This window comes from Mobula birostris, chromosome 7, assembly GCF_030028105.1.
Source record: "Mobula birostris isolate sMobBir1 chromosome 7, sMobBir1.hap1, whole genome shotgun sequence".
Lineage (NCBI taxonomy): Eukaryota > Metazoa > Chordata > Chondrichthyes > Myliobatiformes > Myliobatidae > Mobula > Mobula birostris.
This window is the reverse complement of record NC_092376.1, coordinates 9,918,530-9,930,269: the sequence shown is the minus strand read 5'-3', so window position 1 is coordinate 9,930,269 and position 11,740 is coordinate 9,918,530. Positions and strand designations below refer to the sequence as shown.

Below are 11,740 nucleotides of genomic sequence, written 5' to 3'. Positions count from 1 at the left end.
TCCCCACCAGTATGGACACCTTTGAAAGGTGGTCTTTTAAGGCGGCAGCATCCAACATTCAGGACTCCCATCATCCATTGACATGCCCTCTTCACATTATTACCAGAGAGGTACAGAAGCCTGAAGACGCATACTCAAAACATTTCACAAACAGTTTCTTCCCCTCCACCATCAGATTTCAGAAGAGCCCATGAACTCTTGAACACTATCTCACTATTGCTCTTTTGCTTTAACTTCCAGTAACCTTTTATGTCTTGTACTGTGCTGCTGCCACAAAGCAACATATTTCACATCACACAAGACAGTGATAAGAAACCTGATTCTGACTCCGAATCCCTGAAATTCTCAGAAACTTGAGCATTTAAACACCCAGGTAAAACTACACTGAGGGACTCCCCAACAAGAATTTGAAAGTTACAGGATACAGACAGACCATTTGGCACACAGATTCCATCCTGAACACCAACCATCTAATTATATTAATCCTATATTTAAAAAAAAGCTTTGCTTTATTTCTCAAACATGCATCAAAACATAAAGTGAAGTATATTGTTTGCCTCGAGGATGTGCTAGGGGCAGTCCACCAGAGTCGGCACGCTTCTGGTGCTAACATTGTGTTCGTCCATTGTCGATGTTGATGAGGACCTCGGCACCATTATGATGGTGTTGAGACTAGCGCGTGATTTGGATTTAATTGAGGGAGAGTTGCCTCACTCTCTCTTCCCAATTCCCATCTGGATCCAGTGGCAAGACAGAGTCTAGATGGCTGGAGATGGGACTAGGCGCAGTGGATGACCAGGACGTCTTCTGTGTCTTGTCCTGCTCTACACGTTCCACCGACGCTTGCAGAGACTGCCTTCTTGACCGTTGGACCTTCCATAGGTCTCGTCCGCTCAATCAGCCAGAGTCTGTCTTCACATGCTGGGATAGACAACTCCCTATCTCACCGAGGGTTTGAGACCCGTTGGCTACCCTCACCTGGTTTAGCCGGCTTGTCGAAACCATTGCCCGGGGTGTGGCCGCTGTCGCATGCAAACAGCTACAGGGAGCCACAGGTGAGAGCTGAGTGCCAGGTGGAGACCAGAGGTGGACAAACCGCCTTGAAAAGGATGCGACATGTTCCCCTACCAGAGATGCTACCCCTCCCTGACACCCCATACACCCCCATGACATAGCACACCCATAACTCACTAACCCTAACCCGCAAGCCTTTGGGATGTGGGAGGAAACCAGAGCACCCAGAGGAAATCCACGCGGTCATGGGCAAAGCATACGAGCCCCTTAGACAGCTGTGGGAAATGAACCCCGGTCTTGGGGCTGGCATTGTAAAGCACTGCGCCAACTGTAATGCTGCCACGCTGCCCAATTTAAGTGCCCCCAGATTGCCATCCATGTGCTCCAAATTCTACCACTCACTCACACGAGGGGCAATTTACGGAGGCCAGTTACCCTCCCAAGCCACATCGCAGGGAGAACATGCAAACTCCACACAGAGAGTACCCGAGGCTGGAATTGAACCTGGCTCTCTCACTGTGCCACCTGGCTGCCGCAGTTTACAGCTGTTGACGGAACCACTGGACCTGTTGGTGGACATGGAGTGAGCACACAGGAGTTGGAAGAGGACTTGGTTGAGTGCCAGAGGAGGAAGAACTTACTGAAGATTGACAGAAGAATAAAAATGAAATTAGATTGGATTAGTGTAAATCAGGAGTTTCCAACCCGTTTTAGGCCATGGACCAATACTATTAAGCAATGGGTCCATAGACTTCTGATTGGGAACCCTGGTATAAATGAAACTGGAGAGAAACCTCAGAGGGAAAATGTACAAGCTCCACACAGATCAGGATTGAACGTGAATCTGCAGTGTTGCAAGGCAGAGGCTCTAGCAGCTGTGCAACTATGTCCGCAGACACCCTTGCAGCAGTGGAGATGTCAAAGGTGGCAACAATGCTAAGCAGTTAGTGCTGAAGCAACAATTCTACAAGACCATAAGGCACAGGAGCAGAATTAGGCATGCAAACTTCCCCACGGTGCTCTAGTATCCTCCCACATCCTTAAAAACTAGCTGGTGCTTTAACTGACAACAGTAAATTACCCCTTTGGGTAACTGGGTGGAGATATGTCTCTACAAAAGGAGGTGTAAAGTGCTCATTCCCTCCGCTAGCCTCCAGGTCTCTCTTGGGTAAAATGTAGCACCTGCTTAGAACCACCCTCTCCCACCCTCCCCCCCCACCCCCGCTGATCAGGGTCATGTGAAGCCCTGGGAGCAGGTGGTGGATGATCGTATGAGTGGCTGGTGCATATCACACGGCTTGGTTATGCGCCCACCGACACCAGGCAGACAATCTCTGAGGAGTATTGATACTGGCTGGGGTCACCTGTCTTGTAAAGACATTGCCCAGAAGGTGGCAATGGCAAACCACTGCTCTAGAACAATTTGCCAAGAAGAATCATGGTCAAGTCCATGATCAGTCCGGTCATATGACACGTCGCATAATAAATGAATGAATGAAATTACCCCTTAATTTACTCCTGAAGAAACAAGATGCTGGAACCTGTAACCAAAAGCAAATGGCTGGAGGAATTCAGCTGGTTGGGTAGCACGTGTGGCGGGGGGAAAGGGATGGTTGATGATTCAGGTCAATACCAAGCATCAGGACATCTTCACTCAGTGTGGAACAAGCTGCCAGTGGAAGTGATGAATGTGGATTCAACTGTAACACTCGAGAAGTTTGGACAGGTGGGGTATGGATGGCTATGGCCCAAATGCGGGTAGATGGCACTAACAGAAAACAGGTTAGCATAGACTAGATGGGCCAAAGGGCTTTCTTCTGTGGTCTATAGTTTTTTTAAAACTTTTATTCTGAGATAAAATGCAATAACTGGCCTTTCTGGCTCAACGAGCTGTTGCTTACGTACTAACTACCCATTGCATCGTTGGCGTTTAAGAAAGCAATGAAGGTCCTCCTGCTTCCTTCATCGTGTCAGTAGCTTCCTCTCAGTTTTCACGACTGTCAGCCATGCAAGTCCCAGGTGAAGACTCAGGAATATCTTCACACACACGGATGTAGAAAGATTCTTTAATGCTGTTTCCGTAACAATTGCTTTTCACCAGCCAGGGTTGTTAGCTCTGAGCTGAGCCCTCGAACCTGGAGGACCGGCTGACCACTCAGTCTGCCCTCTACCCTTTGACCTGTTTGGCATGGGTGAATATCAAGAGCCAAAGCCCTGACTCCAGCCAACAGAGCTCTCTGGGTCATTGAGGCACACAAGCTTCCAAACCCTACGAAAAAGTTGTGGTCCTCTTGGAGGCTATTGAGCTGTGCTGTGACTCCATGACTGGGGGGGGTGGGCGGCGCTGGGGCATGAGATTCAGGAATGAGGGGGAACAAGCATCATGGGATTGTGTGGGTGGGGGTGGGGAAAGGACATAAATGATCTGGAACAGAGTTCGCCACAAACAGGATGACCATCCCCCTTCTGTAGGATGAGAAATACCAAAAATTAAAGATTTGATAGTTCCCATATCAGCTCCCACTTTGTCACAATGGTTCTCTCAAGTGATGCCATGTCTTAGGTTTGAAGAAAATTAGAAGTCGAACCTTTGAACCTTTATTTGATTTTGAGAAAAGATGGGGCTCATTTGCTCGTTATTATTTGAGCTAATTGATGGTTTTTTTTCCATGATCTAATTGTAAATTTTTTGGTATATTTTCTTTTCTTGCTGGCGGTTTGATGTTTATTTTTAGAAGCTTTTTGTATGACGCATAGCTCCAAGGTTGTACACCTAATGGGTTTCTTTTCCTCGCTTTTTCTGCTTAGTAGGTTTTTTTTCGTTATCACAAATTTTTTTTTCAATCTTTATGATAATGTCTTTTCTGAGACATTGTAAGTGTTGTTACTTCAATGTACTCATGTTATTTCTTTTGTATAATATAACAATAAAAAGATTTGAAAAGGAAAGAAATTAAAGATTTGTTAGTTACCATGGCTACATCAGCCTGAAAGATCTGCTTGATGAACTTATTCTTGGAGGAGTGGACTAGCTGAATGATGTCTCCATGAAGGGTGTCGCGATTTTTCTCTAGAAAACCTGTCAAAAAGAGGAGAGAGAAGCAACAGTTCAAGGCTTTGGTTTGGCTGATATTGGGAGTTTGGAATGGCTCAAAAGCACCCTTTGGTTTTCTCTTTACTTCAAGTTCAAATTTAATTGTCATTCAACCATACATTAATACCCATAAATACAGTCAAATGAAACTGCTTTTCTCCGGGGCCGACATGCAACACACGGTACTAACAGTCATTCACAGTACACGGCACACAGAGCTCATGAATGTTGCAGCCGTCTGCAGTAAAACACAATACAGGTACATCTTTGTCTTCTGTCGAGCGAACACTGGAGTCAGCACACACTCCAGCACGGCTGCTGTGCCACACTGCCTCCGATGCCCCTCTCCTGGGTGGATGTAAACAGGTGACACTGTGGTTTGAGGCCTAGTTCCCGCTGCGACCGAGGTTACTTTATAGCCCTCTGGACATTCGTTAGCAGGGCTAGCTATATAATGCATCAGCCATGGAGAACCTTGTTCAATGACTCCTTCTTCCAAAACCTCAAATTTCAGGCTTGAATAAACCCAGGCAAAAAAGCCACTACAGCTCAGATACTTTCTTCCTTTCCCAGCCACTCCAATGGCCTGAACCAACCTTGAATTTGCAAGAGACTGCTGATGCTAAAAATTCAAAGTCGAAGTAAAAACTATTATCAAAATACAGATTATTTTACTTTTGTAGCCTGGGGAAAAGTACACAAGCAGGACAACAAATACTTTTCTGGGTCTTAAATTCCTTTATCACTTTTAGATGTTTTATTGCAGAAAGAGGGTATCAAAATAAAAACAAAATAAATTTTAAAAAACAGTTCCTGCTATTACAATCTCAGTTTAACTTCAGACCACACCCTTGTTTTGTATGCAGTATGAAATTAACAAAATAAACAAAACCAATACGGTAGTGGCAAATATTAGGCACAGACGTGCTTAACTGCTAAACACATACAGGCTAGACATTGAAATGAGTTCTCCTTGCTCACACTAGTAGGCTGATTAAGGAACTTCACAAATCAGGCTATCCTGCGCTGATCAATTTACTCGTGAAAATCTTTCCTCACCAAACCTGGGATAAGCATTCGAACATCGTCCTTTCTAGAATATGGCAACTCTTTGTTCTGCTCCACCCATGCAAAATAACATCACTGTTTTCTCTTAGATGCACAGGCAGCTACTTTAGTATTACCAAGGTGGATACCTAAGTGCACTTTAACAATAAAAAAAAATTCAATGGTCACCTGGTTACATTACCATATACTATTCCATTTCAATCTTTCACCTCCCATCTTAAACATTTGACCTCAAAGTTTTTAATTCTCCTTCGCTAGGGAAAAATCTCTAACTGCATTCAAAGTAAACTTATTATCAACCTACATTTATGTCACCATGAGATTCATTTTCTTACAAGCATTTATGGGAAAAATAAAGTACAATAATATTTATGAAAAGCTATACATGAACACTGACAAGCAATCAATGTGCAAAAGATGAACAGTGGAAATAATTTTAAAAAAACTGAGAATTTGAGATGTAGAGACCTTGAAAGTGCAGAATCAATTCGGACTCGTGGTGAGTGAAGCTGGTTCAGGAACTTGATGGTTGAAAGGGAGAAAAACAAACAAACAGCTGGAGAAATTCAAGAGGGCTGAGCAAACATCTGTGGGTGGAGGGGGGGAATGAGAATGATTGATGCTTCAGGTGGATACTATAGGGTCTTTTAATGGGAGGAGAAGATAGCGGCGCGACACAGCGCGCGCAGCCTCTCTGGTGAAATGGTATCTTATTTGTTAAATAGGGTACCGTGCACAATTCTGATTCCATGGAGACAGCCGTGAGAAGCACGGAGGAACAGCTGGAGAAACGTCTGAAATGCCCGGTTTGCTGCCGCTGCTACTGTGTGATCAAGAATCACCGGAGGGGAGGCCCCAAATCCTCGGCTTTGCCTCCTGCTGGCGGCCGGGGCTGGGGTCGAAGCGCTCGGCAGAGATGGTGCTCGGTGTTGGAGGGCTGGTCGGAGGCTCAAAGTTTTCGGACGACTCAAGAGTCGGACTGTGGTCGGGCATGGCAGGGAGAGTTTTCTTCCTTCTTCCGTCTGCGTGGGATGTGGGACTTTTGAAAGACTTCGAACTTATTTTTTACTGTGCCCATCCCTGTTCTTCATCAAGTTACGGTATTGCTTGCACTGTTGTAACTATATGTTATAATTATGTGGTTTTTTATCAGTTTTTCAGTCTTGGTCTGTCCTGTGTTTCTGTGATATCACACCGGAAGAATATTGTATCATTTCTTAATGCATGCATTACTAAATGACAATAAAAGAGAACTGCGTGTCCTCATAATCTAATCTAATCTAATCTTAGATATGTACATGGAGCTTAGAAAAATAGAGGGCCTTGCGCTAGGGAAATTCTAGGCAATTTATAGAGTAGGTTACATGGTCAGCCCAACATTGTGGGCCGAAGGGCCTGTAATGTGCTGTAGGTTTCTATGTTCAGGTCGGAACCCTGCCTCAGAACTTCTTCACTCAGACGGTGGTGTGAGTGCAGAATGAGCTGCCACTGAAGTGCTGGATGCAGGTTCAATTGTATCATTTCAGAGAAGTTTGGATAGACGCCTAGGTGGGAGGGTTATGGAGGGCTGGGGCCACTTGTCACTGGAGCTCTGAGGTAAAGTTCAAAATAAATTTATTATCAAAGTACATATATGTTGCCATATACAACCCTGAGATTTATTTTCTTGCAGGCATTCACAGTAAATAAAGAAACCCAATAGAATCATTGAAAGACCTCACATATCAAGACAGAAAAATCAGAAGACAACAAATGTGGCAAATATAAAGAAAAGGAAAAAAAAATAATAAATAAACAAATAATATTGAGGACAGGTGCTGTCAAGTTCTTGAAAGTGAGCCCATAGATTGTGAAATCAGTTCGGTGTTTAAGTGAATGAGGTTATCCATTCTAGTTCAGGAACCTGATGGTTGAGGGGTAATAACTGCTCCTGAACCTATCAATTTTAGAACATAGAACATAAAATAATACAGCACAGTACAGGCCCTTCAGCCCACAATGTTGTGTCGACCCTCAAACCCTGCCTCCCATATAAGCCCCCACCTTAAATTCCTCCATATACCTGTCTAGTAGTCTCTTAAACTTCACTAGTGTACCTGCCTCCACCACTGACTCAGGCAGTGCATTCCACGCACCAACCACTCTCTGAGTAAAAAACTTTCCTCTAATATCCCCCTTGAATTTCCCACCCCTTACCTTAAAGCCATGTCCTCTTGTATTGACCAGTGGTGCCCTGGGGAAGAGGCGCTGGCTATCCACTCTATCTATTCCTCTTATTATCTTGTACACCTCTATCGTGTCTCCTCTCATCCTCCTTCTCTCTAAAGAGTAAAGCCCTAGCTCCCTTAATCTCTGAACATGATGCATACTCTCTAAACCAGGCAGCATCCTGGTAAATCTCCTCTGTACCCTTTCCAATGCTTCCACATCCTTCCTATAGTGAGGCGACCAGAACTGGACACAGTACTCCAAGTGTGGCCTAACCAGAGTTTTATAGAGCTGCATCGTTACATCACGACTCTTAAACTCTATCCCTCGACTTATGAAAGCTGACACCCCATAAGCTTTCTTAACTACCCTATCCACCTGTGAGGCAACTTTCAGGTATTTGTGGACATGTACCCCGAGATTCCTCTGCTCCACCACACTACCAAGTATCCTGCCATTTACTTTGTACTCTGCCTTGGAGTTTGTCCTTCCAAAGTGTACCACCTCACACTTCTCCGGGTTGAACTCCATCTGCCACTTCTCAGCCCACTTCTGCATCCTAACAATGTCTCTCTGAAATCTTTGACAATCCTCTATACTATCTACAACACCACCAACCTTTGTGTCATCTGCAAACTTGCCAACCCACCCTTCTGCCCCCACATCCAGGTTGTAAATAAAAATCACGAAAAGTAGAGGTCCCAGAACAGATCCTTGTGGGACACCACTGGTCACAACCCTCCAATCTAAATGTACTCCCTCCACCACGACACTCTGCCTTCTGCAGACAAGCCAATTCTGAATCCACCTGGCCAAACTTCCCTGGATCCCATGCCTTCTGACTTTCTGAATAAGCCTACTGTGTGGAACCTTGTCAAATGCCTTACTAAAATCCATGTAGATCACATCCACTGCACTAGCCTCAGCTATATGCCTGGTCATCTCCTCAAAGAACTCTATCAGGCTTGTTAGACATGATCTGCCCTTCACAAAGCCATGCTGACTGTCCCTGATCAGACCATGATTCTCTAAATGCCCAGAGATCCTATCTCTAAGAATCTTTTCCAACAGCTTTCTCACCACAGACGCAAGGCTCACTGGTCTATAATTACCCGGACTATCCCTACTACCTTTTTTGAACAAGGGGACAACATTCGCCTCCCTCCAATCCTCCGGTACCATTCCCGTGGACAACGAGGACAACGAGGACATAAAGATCCTAGCCAGAGGCTCAGCAATCTCTTCCCTCACCTCGTGGAGCAGCCTGGGGAATATTCCGTCAGGACCCGGGGACTTATCTGTCCTAATGTATTTTAACAACTCCAACACCTCCTCTCCCTTAATATCAACATGCTCCAGAACATCAACCTCACTCATATTGTCCAAAAGTGTTTCTCCACACCCCCCTATACTCCTAGATTTTCCCAAAACATTACAAAATTCTCCTGTCCCGAGTAGTGGGGGTGAACAAGGTCGTTGTGTACAACATTGAATGTGTGTTTTCAGGCTCCTTCCTGTACCTCCTCCTCGCTAATGGGGGCCTTTAATGATGGATGCCAACTTTTTAAGGCATTGCCTTTTGAAGGAGTCCTGGACCTGGGGAGGCCAGCGCCCTTGAAGTTGGTTGAGTTTGCAACTTCCTGTAGTTTTTTCCAATCTTGTGCAGTGCTCCCTCCATACCAGACAGTTACACAGTCAGTTCGAATGCTCTCTCATGGTGTATCTATAGAAGTTCACAAGTGTCTTTGGTGACATACTACTTCTCCTCAAACTCCTAATGAAATATAGCCACTGTCGTGCCTTGTCTATAATTGTATCAATATGTTGGGCCCTAGATAGGTCTTCAGAGATGTTGACACACAGGAAATTGAAACTGCTCATCCTTTCCATTTCTGATCCCTCGATGAGGACTGGTGTGTGTTCCCTCAACTTCACCTTCCTGAAGTCCACAAACAATTCCTTGGTCTTACTGATGTCTAGTGCAAGGTTTCTGCTGCATCACCACTCAACCAGCTGATCTAGCTTGCTCCTGTACACCTTCTCGTCAGCATCTAAATTTCTGCTCACAATTTTTGTGTTGTTGACAAATTTATAGATTGAGTTTGAGCTGTGCCTAGCCACACAGTCATGGGAGTAGAGAGAGAGTAGAGCAGTGGGCTAAGCACACACCCCTGAGGTGTGCCAGTGTTGACTGTCAGCAAGGAGGCGATATTACTTCTGATCTGCACAGAGTACGGTCTTCCATTAAGGACAATAAAGATCCAGTTGCAGCTAGAAGGACATAGGCCCAGGTTTAGGAGCTTGTTGATTAGAATTAAGGGTAGGATTGTGTTGAACGTTGAGCTGTAGTCAATAAGCTTCAGGCTGGCACAGGTATTGCTGTCGTCGTGGTGATCCAAGGCCATGTAGAGAGCCAGTGAATTTGCTCTGCTGTCGACCTACTGTGCTGATAGGTAAATTGCAGTGGGTCCAGGTCCTTGCTTATACATTGATTCTAGCCATGATCAACCTCTCAAAGAACTTCATCACAGTCAACATGAGTGCCACTGGATGATAGGTACAGAGGCAGCTCACCCTGCTCTTCCTGGTTTAGTGATTACGATACCAAGAACCACAACATACACAAGGATGGGAAAATCAAGAGCTTGCGGGCATAGGTTTAAGATGAGAAAGGAACAACTTAATAGGAGTCTCAGAGGTAACTCTTCCAAACAGAGGGTGGTTCATTTTAAGGAATGAGCTGTCAGAGGAAATGACTAAGGCAGGTATGTAAGCAACATTGAAAAGGCATTTGGACAAGTCCGTGGATAAGATAGGAACAAATTGCTGGGATATCGGCCAATTGGGACTGGATTGGATGGAAATCTCGTTTGGCATAGAACAACCTTAGGCGCCACGCTAGCGTAGTCGTTTGCGCAAAACTATTACAGTGCCAGCAACCTGGGTGCAATTCTGCCCGTCCGTAAGGAGTTTATACTTTCTCCCTGTGACCCTGTGGGTTTCCTCCAGGTACACCTGGTTCCTCCCACAGTCCAAAGATGTACAGGTTAGGAGGGTAATTGATCAACACACATAAAAAATGCTGGTGAACACAGCAGGCCAGGCAGCATCTATAGGAAGAAGTACAGTTGACGTTTCGGGCTGAGACCCTTCGTCAGGACTAACTGAAGGAAGTGGTAGTAAGAGATTTGAAAGTTGGAGGGGGAGGGGGAGATCCAAAATGATAGGAGAAGACAGGAGGGGGAGGGATAGAGCCAAGAGCTGGACAGGTGATAGGCAAAAGGGATACTAGGCTGGAGAAGGAAGAGGATCATGAGACGGGAAACCTGGGGAGAAAGGAAGGGGAAGGGGGGGAACCCAGAGGATGGGCAAGGAGTTATAGTGAGAGGGACAGAGGGGAAAAAGAGGGGGGAAAAAAGGGGAAAAGGGGAGGTGGGGCATTAACGGAAGTTAGAGAAGTCGACGTTCATGCCATCAGGTTGGAGACTACCCAGACGGAATATAAGGTGTTGCTCCTCCAACCTGAGTGTGGCTTCATCTTGGCAGTAGAGGGTAATTGATCACGTGGGTATAATTGGGCTGCAAAGTTTCACTGGGCTGGAAGGGCCTCGTACTGTACTCTCTAGATAAAAGTAAAAATAAGTAGAACCATAGAGCACTACAGGGCAGAAACAGGCCCCATGGCCCTTCTAGTCCTTGCCAACCTATTATCTGCCTAATCTTAGCTACCCTCACCTGACCTCCACACCCCTCTCATCCATGTACTTATCCAAACACCTCCGAAAAATTACAATTGAACCTGCATCCACCACTTCGGCTGACAGCTCGTTCCACCCTCTGAGTGAAGAAGTTCTTCCTCCGGTTCTCCATGACCTCTAGTTCTAGTCTCACCCTACCTCAGTGAAGAAAGTCTGCTCACATTAACCCTATCTACACCCCTTATAATTTTGTACGATGGGCTGAAAGGCCTGTTAACATGCTGCACGACTCTGGTCAGAAATCCCAATGTCTCTGCATCTAGATCCCTGGACAATAAAACATAGAGCAGCACAGCACAGGCCCTTCAGCCCATGATGTTATGACCTTTTAACCTACTGCTAGATCAATCTAACCCTTCCCTCCCACATATCCCTCCATTTTTCTATCACCCATGTGCCTATTTAAGAGTTTCTTAAATGCCCCTAATGTACTGCCTCCACCCCCACCCCTGGCAGCACGTTCTGCACACTCACCACTCTGTGTTGAAACTAACCCCCGACATTCTCCCTATATTTTCCTCAATTCCTTTAAAGTTCTCTTTTTCTATTCACCACACTCACCTCTTCTCACCCTGGATCCTCTCCTCCTTCCTGTTCT

The 11,740-nt window shown here is 45.4% G+C and overlaps 1 protein-coding gene across 5 annotated transcripts in view; it reads right to left on the bottom strand.

Moving 5' to 3' along the window:
- The window catches only part of myo7aa (myosin VIIAa), a 292,479-nt gene that overhangs the window by 145,878 nt on the left and 134,861 nt on the right, over positions 1–11,740 (bottom strand). For all 5 annotated transcript variants that reach the window (XM_072262606.1, XM_072262604.1, XM_072262607.1 and 2 more), the window contains one exon: positions 3,987–4,093. In XM_072262606.1, coding sequence (XP_072118707.1) covers positions 3,987–4,093 — 107 coding nt within the window. The remainder of the gene's footprint in view (positions 1–3,986; positions 4,094–11,740) is intronic.